Source organism: Trichogramma pretiosum, unplaced genomic scaffold (genome assembly GCF_000599845.2).
Source record: "Trichogramma pretiosum strain Unisexual culture from Peru unplaced genomic scaffold, Tpre_2.0 scaffold88, whole genome shotgun sequence".
Taxonomy (NCBI): domain Eukaryota; kingdom Metazoa; phylum Arthropoda; class Insecta; order Hymenoptera; family Trichogrammatidae; genus Trichogramma; species Trichogramma pretiosum.
The window spans coordinates 298,541-315,480 of NW_019641671.1; the positions used below are offsets into that span (position 1 = coordinate 298,541).

At 39.8% G+C, this 16,940-nt stretch overlaps 1 protein-coding gene across 1 annotated transcript in view; it reads left to right on the forward strand.

Annotated features, from left to right (window-relative positions):
- LOC106652664 (aromatic-L-amino-acid decarboxylase-like) overlaps positions 1–16,940 on the forward strand; it is a 259,293-nt gene that overhangs the window by 114,535 nt on the left and 127,818 nt on the right. Inside the window, exon 6 of the mRNA XM_014371756.2 lies at positions 16,085–16,210. Within this exon, the coding sequence (XP_014227242.1) occupies positions 16,085–16,210 (126 nt within the window). The remainder of the gene's footprint in view (positions 1–16,084; positions 16,211–16,940) is intronic.

Below are 16,940 nucleotides of genomic sequence, written 5' to 3' on the forward strand. Positions count from 1 at the left end.
GTCTTTTTTGATTCGAAAATTTAGGTCGAATCAAAATGTATTTCACAAAAATCATGTTGTTTGTTGTTTAATTGTTTATAGCTCTAGCTCCTCAACTTTTTTGACAATTCTGACACTAGATTCGAAATCGAGAAAGTCGTGATATCCGCAGTTCTATAGCTTTTCTAGGATAATCATTCATACTCGCGGCAGCGCGTGGTAATTTTTCTGCCAAGCTAATCATCTTTTCGGATATGTTTAATTAGCAGAAGCATAAGAAATAAGTAATGAATTTAGGCTGTTCAATTCAGCATTGTTCACACTGGCCGAATGTGTCTGAAATCATGTAACTTTGTACTTGTCGTGTGTGTCATCGGAATGATGCAAAGAAGATGCGTGTCATCAGCACCTTACATCAATTATAAGTCATGCCGCTAGCTGCTTCTCACAGTTTTGAGTTTCTTTTTAATTAAAAAAGGTTACGTCATAGACTGTAACATTGCAATGATGACCGATTACTGCTGGATGTTGAAGAGAGAGAATTAAAATAAGAGAGGCAAGAAACACAAACGACAACCATTACTCCGATCGTTTGAAGAAAAAAAGATGCGTTACAAAAAAAAGTAAAAACATCTGACTTGAGATTCGAATAAAGCATCCTTAAAAAACTATGTATGAGTGTTTTCAGATTTTTTAACTTCTCTTCGTGATCTGACCTTAAAATGATCATCAAATAGAGAGAGAGAAAAAAAAAGACCTTTAAATGACGGGAAACAGTCAAAATGATCTCTGATTTGAATTCAGCGACCCTCAAAACATAAGTGTGTTTTTTTTGGATATTTATATAGAATTTTCTTAGTTTGGAGGTGACCTCCTGAAGGTCATCTGATCACGGATTTGACTTCAGCATCCTCAAAAACACATGTATAGATTTTTTCAGTTTTTCTTACCACTTTCCCTTTATTTGACCTTCAAAAGACCTCGAAGTAAACCTTGAAACCCGACCCCGGATTCGGATTTAGTGACCAAAAAAACATAAGTCTTCTAGGTCCAGTGGGTGGACTCTAAAATTTTATTTTGTGTGGATAAATCAATAAGTTAATCATTAATGAATAATTAATGTTTGATTAATTACACAGGTACATAAAAAAATGCTTAGTTTCTTCCACTCGAAGACGATGACCGCCTTCTACAAGCTAAAGGACAAGCTACCCCGTAAAAAACTCAAGTATTCCAGATATACTCCCAAGCATCTAAAATACAAAAATATAGTTTTAAAATGAATTTGCGGTGACTATACAACCGACGATATAAAGGAAGAGATTGCTAGCCTTGACCTGCCAAACATATGCGTAATCAAAATAATAAACCTCAAATTTAAATCAACTGGCAACAATTTTCTACTGCAACTATCTCACAACAGCGACATCAATTCCTTAAAGAAAGTAAAATCAATGCTCTATCAAAAAATTTGCTGGGAACCTCTGCGTAAAAAGGCCCTCTATCAATGCAAAAATTGCCAATGCCTCGGACACTCAAGCACCAACTGCCAACTGGGATACCGCTGCGTCAAGTGCGGAAAATCGCACAACCCAGGAGAGTGCACCATCCCCAAGGACTGCACCGACAGGTCTAAACTATACTGTATCAACTGCGAACAGCACGGCCATCCAGCTTCATACAGAGGATGCCCCTTCTACAAGTTCGCCCTAAACCAGGTCACAGAAAGCAAGTCTACAATACCATTAACCAACCGAATAAAGTAAACCAAAACATATGTAAACGACCTCATCACGAAAAACATCGCACACACTCACTCGCCGATATCTCGCCCCCATCTGAATGCTCAGGCCAAATCGAATAAATCGTCAACCACTTGCTGGAGTACAAAAAGCGGTAGCACCCTATTTGCTGATCCGGTACCGCAAGCAGCAAACGATCCAGGCACTGATCATATAAACAAAATACTAATAATGCTCAATTCAAAACTAGACGCGTTAAACAGCTTAATAACTGAACACTCAAACAAAATAAATATGCTTTTCGACTGTTTCAACATCGATTGTGAATAGACACCGCTCGGACCCACGAACAATAAACTCGCTCAAGATCGCATCAATCAATGCAAACTCGATCGTGGCCATATCCAAACGGAACGATCTGCTTTACTTCACCGAAAATAATAAATTTGACATAGTCCTGATATGCGAAACTAAACTAAAAGCCAGACATAAAATTCAATTTGATAATTACAACATAATTCGTAACGATAGAGCTTTGAATAACGTAGGAGGCACTGCAATTCTCATCAAAAACACGATCCCATACGAACAATACACCACCCATCCTCCATCAATAATACCATAGTAGAATTCACCATCATCTGCATAAAATCCGATAATTCGAACCTTTTCATCGTCTCGTTATACGCCAATAACAAAGAAAATCACACTTTCATCGACGAACTCGATCAGCTGACGGACGCTCTTAAACTACGTCGATCATGTAACTGCTACATTATCGCAGGAGATTTTAATGCCAAGCACACGCACTGGGGTAACTACCATACTAAACCGAAGGGAAAAATGCTCAAAAAGTGGGTTGACCTCAACCACCTCTCTCTCAGAACGAAATTATACACCCCAGCTCAGCTACATTTCCCAGTGCAAACTCGTTTATCGACCTATGCATAGCGGACAATAGACTGAGCTTTACCAACCTTATGAGATCAAAATTAAAAACTCTCGATTATAATAGCGACCACAAAGCGATCGGCTTCTCGGTCATCATGCCAGCCAACATCGAACCGATAGATCCATCGCTAAATAGGCGCCATGACTTCAAAAAAACTAAATGGAAAAAAGTCACCACCCACCTAGATCTCTCTTACACACCTTTTATCCCTGGCAATCAAAATCTATCTAATAACGAAATAGACGCGAGCATCGACATCATCAACAATCATATCACAAACGCAATATCAAAAATAGTCCCAAAGTTCCAAAACACCAACAATTCTCAAATCTACCTTAAGCACCACATCAAAAAACTACACAAACATAAATCCTTTCTAATCTCCTTACTAAACATATATTACAAGGACCTTCAACACATCAGCCAAATCATAGACCTAGCCACCATTAAATATCTTATCGACACCACCAACAAACTTCTTAAAGAAGAATATAGTAAATCTCAAACCAACCGCTGGAGTCACGTGTACAAAAGCATCGACCACAAAAAATCATAGTCATTCTTCCCACAAATCAAACGCCTTTTCAGACCACAAAGCAGCCCAGCGATCAGTTTTTTAACGATTAACCAACAAAATGCGAATCTCTGGCCCAGAATAGATATGCCCCCGCCCGACGCCGATAACGAACAACATATATACGAGCCTAAAAGCATCTTAAACTTTATCTATTGGTCTAGGCAATGCCCAATAACCACTAGCCTCTAAGATCATTTTCGAGGGTTATCTTGGTTATAAGGTGAGGGTTGTGTCGATCGGTGTGATGGTTATGCGTCTTAAGGTAATAACAGCATGTGCACTGGCAACTTATATGATGATTATCGATGGAAGCCAAGTACAACTGTCGGTAAGGAAGATAATTATTCAACGACAAGCGTTGTTAACTGTTGAAGGAAATTGTCGGATTTTAGGAGATAATTATTCTACGTCCGCGATGACAGGTATCACTAACAGTTGAATAAAATTATCGGTTTTCAGGAGATAACTATTCTACGTCCGGTTATGCACCTAACTGTTGAATAGAGTTATCGGAAAGCAGGGAAGATAATTATTCACCGTCCGCAACGACATGCATTGCTAACTGTTGAATAAAATTATCCTGGCGATTATTCTTCGTCCGGTTGTTCACCTAACAGTTGAATATGAATCGCTTATGGGAAAGATAACTATTCTTCGTCCGGTTATTCACCTAACTGTTGAATAGAGTTATCGTGGCGCAGGTCAATAGAGGAATCAACGAAAGAAGAAGGTAGTAAGAATATTGTTACTTACTTTTGTTTATATGATTGTTTATTTCACTTGAAACTTATGGCTCGTTGGATGGGAGGTAGGTAGTGTAACGGGGAATGCCTTGCAGAAGAGCCGGCTAGCTCGTGCCACACGAGAATATGCTCGCAAACCCACGTTGCACAATACAACTCGTCGATATCTTGCTTCGACGAGCTCTGGTGATGATCCCGCGTACAGATGCTCGACGAGCCGTTGCTCGTCGAGTAATCGCCTTGCTGAAATGGGTCGAAATAGGCAACACGAAATAAATAATCAGTCGCGAATTAATAAAATGAAATAAAGCGATTTATTCGCATGAAAATTAATTAGTAATAATTCGATTAAATTAGGGCCGCACGCACGCTCGCAATGAATACAATAGATACTCGGTCGCTTACTCGTCGCTGACAAAGTCGTCTGCAGGATCCACTCGCACAGGGTCGTCGCTCGAGGTGGATCCGCGTTGGTTCGCTTGCACGCAAAGTTCACAAACACAGTTTGACGCTCGGACACGAAGTGAGGGTTCACGCGCTACGACGATCGATCGTAGGTCCCTCGATTATTTATTATCGTCTGCTCGTCGTACTTACTGTACGACGAGCCACGCAAGCTACTTTTCTGTAAATTCAAATCCGCACTCACGACTTAACGCGCGAATTATATTTCAGCGTTACAGTAGGTAGGTAGGTAGGTAGGTAGGTAGATAGAGTAATAGTATGTGAGAGAGTAGCCAGGTCTAGGCAAGAGCGACAGCTACGAATGCTAAGGCTTGGTCACTGTCCGAACAAAGATGTTATCTGTTCGAGGCCTGACAAGCGAGTGAGCGAGAGCTCGGTAAGCGAATAAATGCTTGGGGACGAATGCTCTGTGCGCGAATGACGCTGATACTCTCCAGGGCCCCCTTATTTATACGCTCGGCGGGCCTGGCTGAAGTGGGATGGAGAGAGTAGGAGGTATTGGAGAGTTCAAAATGTCTAAATTAGAGAGGCTGGAAAACCGTAGTTAGTAAAAATAAGGGAGTTGGAAATTAGGATTTTAGTGTTATAACACGACAGCTGCGTTATAAGCCTTCAGACACCCGCGCCTACAAATAGGCCACCCATCTTACGACTCAGCATACATGGTCCCAACCATCGGCCACAGGCGTGAGCCACGAGACTCGGTCCCCGCAATCACGCGTAAGAAACGCACAAGCGCGTGTACGCGAAGGGACCGCGATCGCGTAACGACGCATCGGACGGTTACGCATAGAACCAACAACGAGCGCTGCACAAGAAAGCAATAATAGCCCACAGATAGATAAAAACGCAATCGCTAGCGCAACAAACATCCAACGGTAAAAAGTCATGTCTACGTGACTTTTACTCCACAGATTTTTGGGAAGTAATAACGCATGCTCACCTCAGGCAACTGCCTAAACAACGAGGTGTCTATATTTCAATCGATCAATGTACATCCGGAGTCCAAAGATTTCCGAGAAGAGGCATCTGTGTACGAAGCAGTACACCGGTACACTGGATTACAAGGTAGATAAGAAACACGCTGGTCATGCTCCTAGTCCGCGCGGATAATAATTTGTTCATCTTTTCACACGATTCGTGAAATGAAGAACAGGCATCGATTGTGCGTTTTCGGAGAAAGTCGTAAGCACACACCGGGCCAGTAGCACACGCCTGAGTCAACTGCGCGTTACGCTATTGACTTAGGTGAAGAGCAAGCCATGGGATTCCTGGAAGCTGCAATCAGGCAGGAAATTCCCGATCATCGGCCCCCGCACGAATCAATAGAGGGCAGATAAGAAACTCGGTTATATACGGCCCGAAAAAGGAAGGCATTAGTCAGTTCAGTCCGAGACCTCCAACACGGCGGAGCTACGTCGGGGACCAATAAAACCACCAATCGAGCAGTTAGAGTCAGTGCAAAAGTGAAGTGCATTGTAAGGTAGCCAGCCAACAACATCGGCAGCAGCCAGCACGCAACAGCCGTCAAGCAGCAGCAGCCAGCATGCAACAGCCATTTAAGCAGCAGCAGCCAGCATCATCGTCAGCAGCCAACCCAGTAGCAGCAGCAGCATCTTCGATTAATTGTAAGAATAGTCAAATAAAGAAAAATGTCTTGTGTAATCTAAACACGATGCAAACATTTATTTCCTCCTTCACCCAGCTCTCTTGTACTCGTGCTCGCCTGACAAGCGAAGATGAATACAAGAAATAATAGCGATTTTATCAATTATAAATGTTTGGCTAAATAGTCATAACAGTAGGGAAATTTTCCCTTCCAACGATACCTCATAATACATAATTAATTACAAAAAATGATTGTTAATAATAAATTTCTTACATTCCGCTATAATATTACTTAGGAAAGTACTTAATTAATTCATATTTATCAATATTAATATTATATATAATTGTAGCACACGTATACTTAGTTATGCGGGAATTATTAATTGTATAAACATCGTATGAACGAATACTAATTGTAACCGAGTTTGTAACTCAGAATTAACATTTAATCATACTAAATATACTTGTGCATCAATGTTTAAATTGATCTTAAGTCTAGATTAAATAATAGTTGTGATTTAGAGTTGTTTAAATTAGTTTAACATAACGCATGATTGACAATAATATCCGACACGACAGAAATACAACAAATAATGTTTAATTGATTAATTATTTACTTTTAACAACTGTTAATGATTTATGCTAGGCCATTTTCATGGCTTTGGAGAAAGGTGTGAAAAGTAATAAAACTCCAAAAATAGATATAACGGTCGCTCGGCGCGTGAATAATACGCTCGAACTACAAGTTGCAAACTATGTACAAGTAAGACATCGAAATATATTTTTTTGATTTTAAAATGTATTTAGTTTGAATATTTCCACGATACGCCTTGTAGGCCGGATCGGTGCGTGTAGGAGCGTTAAGTCGGAGCGCGGAATTGGCGGGTTGCCTTGGCGTAGGCTATTCGTCGCAGGACGTTACAAATGACTGAATTCGAGAACGATACCATCGAGAACACCAGCATCACTACCTTTTCCGATAATAACCCCGCCCATAACCCCACTACCCCGGCAAATTACTCCCTATTCTCCGATTTTCGCACCACCTACTCCATTTTCAAATCCCTACCAAACAAGACATCAACAGGCCTTGATAATATACCACCAATTGTTCTCAAGCATCTACCCCTAAAGATTATTGACGATTACAATAAAATTTTTAATAACTGCATCAACAACCAAAACATCCCCATTGCTCGGAAAAAAGCGAAAATACTCTCGATTTAAAAAAAAAACAAGCCACCAAATCTGTCAACGAGCCATCGACCAATAAGCCTTACCTCCGCCATAAACAAAGTTTTCGAAGCAATCCTATATAACTCAATATCAAACTTCACCTATGCCCACGAAATCATCCCGCATAACCAATTTGGTTTCAAACACAAACATTCCACAATACACGCTCTTCATAGATTTTCCCACCTTATTAACACGCACTTGCATAAAAAAGAGCTGGTCGGCGCCTGTCTCATCGATCTGGAGAAGGCCTTCCATTCGGTTTGGAACGCAGGCTTACTATTCATACTATCAAAAAACAACTACCCCCCAGATCTCATACGAATTATCTGGAGCATGTTATCGAACCGCGATTTCGTGATATGGAATGGCAACATCACATCAGACTTGACATTCAACATAACGAAGGGCTTGATGCAGGGCACAGTCAATTCACCAATACTTTTTAACATCTTCACTCACGGAGTATGCAATCTGGCAGGCCTGAATCGAGGTAATGGCACGTACTCTCTGGCTTTTGCCGATGACTGCGTGCTGTTGGTAGCCGACAAGGACCCCCGAATTATTGAACGTAAAATGCAGCACTTAGCCACAGAAATAAATAATTACTACACGAACTGGAACCTTAAAATTAACCCAGACAAGTGCGAATTCATCATTTTCCATAGACCACTCAACCAAATCGCTGCCCAAAAACGAACAGCTATTAAAGAGATTAATATAAACATAATGCAAAACAACACTGAACATAAAATCCCCAAAAAAAATTTGTCAAATATTTGGGGGTGCACTTTGACTACTTGGCCAGAATGCACAATCATATCGATACTCAATTGAAAAAAGAGCAAACGGCATTCAGAGCGCTATCGAACCTCTTTCACAACAAATACCTCAATCATAATGCAAAAATCATATGCTATCTACTACTAATTCGCCCAATCATCACATATGCCTCTCCTATCTGGTGGAATTGCAGTGCCTCTACTATGGAAAAAATAAGAAAATTCGAGCGCGCATGCCTCAGATCCTCATTGCACATGTACCGCAGATATGATTCTGTAAACAAGCCATATTATAGTAACAACGCCCTGTATAACAGAGCTGGCATACCGCGCATTGATAATTACATCATCAAACTCACGCGAGACTACATGGCCAATCTGGCTAACATGAACAACAATTATATGAGCGAGTTTGCATCGATTGTGCGATCTTCAGCTATAAATACAGCAGCCACCGGTTACATCTCACCCCACTCATTCATGTACTACGACAAAAAACAATTGATTCAAAACCGCAACAACATCCCCATAATATATCATACAGTCCGACATAAGGCCAATAAAGCCCTGGACCTCAACATACCTGACGAACGCCTAAGCAAGTACTCAATAGCCATACCTGATGTCGATAAACACACCAACCACCGTAACAAAAAAAAAATATTGGTAACTAAAGAACGACCAGCAGAGGCTCGCCATAGTGGAAGGCAGACTCGCAGATAGCTAACATTAACGTTATCAAAATAGTATAAGGAACCCGTCAGTCCTACCGTCTCCTTCAGCAACAATCAACCCTTCATCGGGAAAAACATAATTATTAATATCGTGCTAATCATGCCAACTACCCCCACATCCTTCTAAAATATCTCTTCGGGTTTTTTTCTGCGATCTCACTCATCGCTACTTTTTGCCCGACTCTCCTCCCTAACCTTTGCGAACCATACACATCGCATAAATATCCGAAATCGTGATCAATTCACCAATATTGTATTATCTGACTATGTACGGGTTGCCAATACGGCCATGTATATACACTATATATTAATCGGTGGCTTTTGTTTTTAGTTTTATTTGCGCTATTACAACGACTATTGTATTAATTGTAAGCAAACCAATAAAAACTTGAAAAAAAAAAAAAAAAAAAAATGCTTAATTACAGAGACCGAGTAGACTATATGTTTTTGGGGTCACTAAATCCGAATCCGTCGTCGGTTTTTCGCCATCAGATTGATTTAAGGTCATTCAAAGGTTATTTAAAGGTTAAATCATGAAAAATAGGTTTACAAATCTGAAACTATCCCTACTCCCGTTTTCGAGGATGCTGAATTAAAATCTAAAGTCAGATGACCTCTACCACCTTACCTTCAAGGTCATTTAGAGGGCAAATCATTAAAAATAAGTTTAAAAATGGGAAAAACTCGTATATGGGTTTTCGAGGATGCTGAATTCAAATCTAAAGTCTATAAGGGGGTTTTTGGGCGTCTCAAATAATTATAACAAATTGTTCTAGGTTAAATTATAAATAGAAAGATAATAATTTATTGAAAGTATAAAATAAGATGCCAGTTCGTTGGTTTTAATAGTAAGGGCGCCACCACGTGAAACGCGGCACGTGGACCGAAAAATACAAATAATAAGTTAATAATAATAAGGTGAAATTATTCTGATGACTGGTTTTTGTCTTTGTTCGTATACAATCTTTTTCGTCTTCAATTTTACAATTAATTATTCGTCTGGCTTAGTGGAGAGCAATTAACACTCGTGAAAAAGTCTCGGAGGGACGCGGGGTCACAGGGGGAAGATTCTACTAATCGCGCGAGAGAGCTCGTATTCTTATACGTCTAGGTTACTTAAATTAGCTTACGATAAATCTTCTCTCTTCGTCGACAAGTTCTGGTGGTCGGCTTCTCCGAAGTTCAGCGTCGTCACCAGGGATACGGCGAAGATGGAGACACACTTTTCAATATCCGTTCACTTTTAATTTTCTTGCTTTATTTCTTTTTCGAACACGACACGATTTGCACATGCGTTGCGTATTAGCAGACCTGCGGTAATAATATGGCCGACTCCTACATGGTCGTACTCGTCGTTCTCCCGTGTCGTCTGAAGCGACACGCGAGCGCCAATCGATTATTTTGATCGATAGGTCGATGATTCTCGTCTGCTCATTTCACGTGTCGACGCTGTGGGTTTCTGTCTGGTACGTGTTCGTTGTTAATTTCGTCTGCTGCTGGATGTTTTTGCTATCTCAGTGGACTGTCTCGTGTTCGTACGTATGGTGCGAGTTTACGTAGGTAGCAATTCAGATGTTTAGCCTGCGATTTGTCTCGACCGAGGTGCAGGTGTCGAACTAACCTGTCACCTGTCAAGTGATGTTAATGTTTAGTGGCCTCCTTTCTCATATCGTTCTTTATTGTGTACGTCTGGTGATAAGTGTCTCGTCGTTTTGATCTGATCTTGTCGCTTTGCTTCTCTCTCTTCTTCAGGTTTCAGGTGCTAAAGTGTATGTGGGAAAATATGAATGTGTGATAGGGGCATAGTGTATAGGGTTCGTCTCGTCGTCATAACTTATTTCTACGCGTGAGCTCAAGAGTGACTTGCGTCAACTTGTAGGGCATCGAGTATGCCGCTACAAGTCAGATGACCTTTACGATCTTACCTTCAAGGTCATTTGAAGGTCAAATTTAGATAATTCAATATAAGAATGCAAAAAATATCACATTTATGTTTTGAGGGTTGCTGAATTCGAATCACAGTTTATTTTTACTTGTTTGAGAATTGTTTAAACAAACTACAATAAGTTGGATGGGTGCATGATCAGGTCTCAAAAGAAAACACTGCAAAATCTCATAAATTTCTATTTTCACAATTTTCTTTATTAATCACTCAAAATCACTGTTAATTTAATAAAAACTGAGTCTAGACATTGAAAATGTTGATAACAATCATAACGTAATTGAGTTCACTGATATCATGTTTGATTTAACACTTGAGTTGTCAGTAAATGTACAGATAAATTGAGCGGTCGACGTGAAGCGAGATTGTATTAATTCACACTTAATTTTCAAAGAGTTTATACAAGGATTCATTTTATTAATCCACTCTGATTTGCTGTGAGCTGTGGCCATTGAGTTGAGCAACGCTTCTCTTGAGTTCACAGCGAGTTGAACTTGATTTGTGAGCAGACCAGAGCAACACGCAAGAGGTTAAATTAATCCTCTCGTGCGCAGGTGTGAGCAGCCGGATGAGTTGATCGAGATCACGTGAGATTGCACATGGCTACGTGTAACCTCACTTTCACTCGTCGTGTGCTCGTGTGATTGAGATGCGCCGAAATAATCCCGAGAGTTAAGGTGATGACAAAAAGATTCCACCATGCCTGCAGTAGACATTATTGGTCTTCAATTGCAGTCTGGATGGTTTCTTTACCTGGTCGCAATCGATGAGTTGACTCCGATTCGCAGACCGATGAGTTGCGCTTCGATGAGTAGAGCGTTGAAAGGAGCTTGCCAAAAAGTCCTTGTTGACTGGCTTGCACTTGTTGAGATGATCTAGAGCTGTCGAATTGATGAAGCTGTCTAAGGTTATGATGCTCGATGTAGCTTCTATTGAGGTGACGTCGGGGATTTTCGCAGTTGAAAAAAGTCTTCGCACGAGACACACACAAGATGTTGCTTAGTCGAGTGCAGAAACGAGAAGGGCCGAGATCGCGAACAATGCGCAGATAGCAGAGATGCCGTCGGCACGTGCCGCGGCGCAACGCCATCTCTTGCTTCGCAGTGGGAGTTACGCGCGGGCTTGCACACACGTGAACGTGTGTGTGTGTACAAGCCGCTCGCTTGTACCTGTTCGAATATTTCTCGAACATTACTATACTGGGTTATTTTAAGCTCATTTCCAAATTAAGTGAATGAAAGGACGGAAAAACTCCATGGAATATTGTTAATTTCGTATGCCTTTTTATCTTTTTCTTTTGTAACGCACCTTTTTTTCTTCAAACGACCGGCTTAAGAGTAGCCGTTTGCGTTTATTTCCTCTATGTTGGCCCCCCCTCCCTTCAGCAGGACAGCAATCTGGATTTACAAAGTACCCATGTTTCAAGTTCTAATAGGACAGCAGAGATCGTAAAGAACATTAAACTGACTACAATTGGTCTGAGAGAAATTCTCTAGAATCTGGACATCATAATGTTATTAACAGTCCGTTAGTAGACCATAAAAATGTTTTACTACCTCCTTTACATATCAAATTGAGCATTATAAAACAATTTTTAAAAGCTTTGAGTGAGAGCTATGAATGCTACAAATATTTAGAATCTGAATTTTCCTATAAATCTGATGCCAAATTAAAAGAAGGAATATTCGATGGACCAGACATAAGTAAATTGCTGAAAGATGACAATTTTCCAACTAAGATGACTGGGATTCAGAAAGCTGCATGTGTTAGCTTCAAAAATGTTGTGGAAAATTTTCGAGGTAATCGCAGAAGCGATGACTACAAAGTTTGTAACGGTGGGATCAGGTGGTGGCTTATAATGATAAGTTGTAATAGTTCGGTAACAAGTATTTGTTGTTTTATTAATAAACTAACGATTAATTATTTACAAATATAACAAATAAATTAATCAAACAAAAGGATTTGAGTTTAGTTAAAAAGAGCAGAAAGCAAAGAAAAGAATTAACTTTGATTGCAAAAAAAAATAAGAAAAGCTATATTTTTGATTACGTGAGTGAAACTAGTAAGCAACAAAAGATTATTCAATATTAACAATTAGCAAAGATTAATCAATGATAGCCAAACAAGTAGGTGACAGGCAAAGCGGACACAGGTGAGTCGGATTACCTTTTGGTCGGATAGGACCGGACAGTCGGTACCTGGAATAAAGTGAGTGTCGGTTCGTATAAGTATCTATCTATCAGAACAAGTGTCACCCATAAACAGCCCCAGGTCGGTCGGTGAGGAACGAAGGAACGGTACGGGGATCGGGTCGGGGATGCTCACGTGTGCCCACGAGAGTCGGAGAGAGTGCGTGTGCTCACGCACTAGAAGGTATGATTGTGTAACGTGTGCTCACGTACACTGCTTGATGCGTGTGCTCACGTATCAAGAATCTAGCTTCTCACCTCATGTGCTCACGATGCGTCGCTCGTTTTGGCTAGAGCCGAATCTGCCTTACCGCTGCGATTTGCCCGCTTATATAAGCGGGCGCCAGCGGTGGGGGCCGCGCGTTGCCTAGCAACGCGAGTACATGCAGACTCGTTAAGTTAGCGGAATTTTTTATAAATGTTAATATTTTTGATCGGGGGTGGGCTTAAAAAATTTCTCCTCACTTGCGGATTATGTCTTTATCCTTATTTTTACTTGCGGAGGTAGCATTGATTAGTTATAAACAACGAGCGAGCGTTAGCGAGCGAGGAACGCCGCTAGTAAACAATTAAAAATCGAAGATTTTTTCGCTGCGCTAGATTAACTTTCTGCTATTTCTACGTCCACAGTCGACCTACTAAACTCGTGAATAACAAAGGAGATAAATGAAAAAATGATTTATAACAAAACGCAATTAAAAATAAAATATACATGTACTATTCTTCTGACAGGTCACGGAACTTTTTGCGCGCGCAGCTTCTGACCGTCATGAATGTCTTCCTTGTAGCAATTCCCTAATGAGACCTTAGGAGGCGCAACACTTCACTTGTATTTGAAGTCACTCTCCGAGACTCTTTGCCTCACACACAACCTCAAGAACATGAATACAAACACAAAAACTACGTTCTAACGCTGCACACACAAGTTTCACAACAACTAAACGGACGACCACTCAATCCACAGTTTCTCCACGAACAACTTTTGTTTCTCGTACAGAATATCTCATACTTATTGGAAACGAGTGGAGTGAAAATTTCTTGAAAGTTAAATTCGAAATGAAAAGATTTCGAATATGCAGAGAATAAAATGAATTAAAGGGACTTGGAAAATCGTCTGGTATTAGCCTAAACAATTTTTAAAAGCCAAATTTTGACTCGTGATGCCAGAAGTTATGTTGCTTATGATACTCTTTCAAAGTTCGATCGTGGGAAAAAAGGATAAAAATTTCTTCACGTATGCATGCATAAAAACTAGAATAAAATAAGAAAATTCTGAAAAATCATTAAAAAACAGCCGCATCTGTCAGATTAAAGTAGAATTACTCATTTGCCAGGGATTAGCTTCCACGTGCTTTCTTTTTAAGTTTGTTAAATAGCTTTGGTAACTTATATTACGATTTCCCAAAACATACATTTTTTGCCCCATCTTGTAGAACATGCCTTGCACCGTTTACATAAGTACTGATAGTGTTACGTCATATCCTAGCAGCCGTAAAAACTTTGAAAACTCGAAAATATGCGGGCACGTGTTCATTGATAAAAAAAAAACTAACAAGGAGACCACATGAGATGAGGGTCACCAAATGTCCTGAAAATTTTTTTCTGGTCTCCTGGTATCTAATAATAAAGCCCCCTATGCTAAGTTTGATCCAATGGGCCTTAGGGCCCATTTTGAATATCATTTTCTAGTTTATTGAAAAATCTTTGTGATTTTCTAACTTGTAATAGGACATTTTAAACGGAAAATTGCACGATGTACAAGTCTCAGAATTAGTCAAAGAATACATTTGAATTTTTTCAGAATTTTTGAAACCTACAATCACTTATTTTCAAAGGTCTCTGAAATTCTTAAGAAAAAAGTAAAAAATTAAATTTGGGCCTTTGAAAATAGGTGATAGCAGGTCTCGAAAATTCTGAAAAAATTCAAATGTATTCTTTGACTAATTCTGAGACTTGTACATAGTGCAATTTTCCGTTTAAAATGTCCTATTACGAGTTAGAAAATCACAAAGATTTTTCAATAAACTAGAAAATGATTTTTAAAATGGGCCCTAAGGCCCATTGGATCAAACTAAGCATAGAGGGCTTTATTATTAGATACCAGGAGACCAGAAAAAAATTTTCAGGACATTTGGTGACCCGCATCTCATGTGGTCTCCTTGTAAGTCATTTGATATCGCTGGCATGGCTTGGCCATAGCAACGCAGTTTAGAAAGGAAATCGGTCCAGTAGATGCCAAGTTACAGCCTTGGTTCATGAGTTCAGAGTTACAGAGGTTGAAAGGTGAAAAAAGACGTATTTTACACTAATTATTGCATAACTTTATTTCTAGTGAACGGATTTTCAATTAATTTAATGGAATTTCTTTGTTTTTCAAAGATGAATAAAATAAAAACAAATTGTTTTGATCTATCTTCAATATTTTTCAAGATATGGCTGTTTAAACAATTGATTTGTTTATAACAAAAAATTGACCAGGAATTCGGCCTGGCGACCTTCAAATTCGGTTTCAGCGACCCAAAAAACATAGAAATCCGTCAACTCGCCGAGGGGATCTCGCAAGTTCACTCAAATGTCACCAGCGCCCGGACTACTTAGCTCTTTCGTTTTAAAATTTTCGTGTGGTTCGTTACGAGAAATGAGTCAGTTCTTTCAAGTCAGAGTCCAGTTAGTGCGTGGACGAGTGCAAGCGTGTACAGCGTGTAAGAGTGGGTAGTGTGTGCAACTCTGAGTTACCGTGCGGAGATGGAGTGAACGAATAACGTGTATGAACCGTGCGGACTGAGTGTCTGAGTGGAGAGAGAATATAGAGGTCGCGAGCAAGGAGTAATCCAAGTAGTGATTGCCGTGCAACCCGAGGTCAGCAACTGTAACCAGTCTTTATAATCCTCCAACGAGTAAGCAAAATAAATTGTGATATTTTGTAAAATCTATCGTCGAATTCATTCCCACCCTCCCACAGCAGTATTAACGGGTATTTAGACAACATTTAACATATCACGGTTGAGTTTGTTCAATCCTGAATCTAGGCTCGTTATAATAGCTACAAATGATTTTTAAATTGATTGCATACTTGTAAAAAATGTTATCAACAAACTAGAATCAAAAAGATAATCAAATTTATGTAAATTACAGGCTATGGAGGCTGATATAGCTGAAGGATACGTACCATTTTTTGTCTCAATAACTCTCGGTACAACAGCTTGCTGTTCTTTTGATGATCTGCAACAAATTGGCCTAATATGTCAACAATACTCTGGTGTAAGTACAATAAGAAATTACTTTTTATACAGGGCAATCAGACAGTGCCTTCCACCGCTTCTTAGTCATGTAGAATTTTTGTTCTTCCTTTATAATAACTGAGATAATTGAAGTAAAACAATAAATTACATAAATACATCGAGAGTCTTGCGAATGTCCTCATTCGGCTGTTGTTTTGACGCATGACCCCAAGCGCATAGATGCGCTTTGAATGCTAATGAACAAACATTGCGATCGTGCAAGTATTGATTCTGAAACATCAAACGAGAGTAAAAATGTACAATGTAATGTAGGTTAGATAGTCGAAATGTAAGAATGGATGAACAAATTTGGAAAAAAATGATAAATATATATATTTAACTAGGGGGGCTCCGCCCCCCTAGACGAGTGACGACTGACCAGAAAGTATCATGAAATTGGCTTTCGATGACACGTCCGAGTCAACCAGAGCCGTCATGGATATAATCTCTTTTATGAGACAAGGCCAGGGTATGCAGTCACCGTCAAATTGAATTTCCATCAAATCACCGGGATTTGAATGTCCACGAGCGACGACCGACGACAAAAAATCATGAAAGGGGCTTTTTTTGGTTGATCCAATTCAACCAGCGCCGTCATGGATGTAATTTTGTCAATGGAATACGCCCGGGGTATGCGGTACCGTCGAATGGAATTTCCATCAAATCACCGGGATTTGATTTTTATTTTTGTAAGTAAAAATTTTATTTTT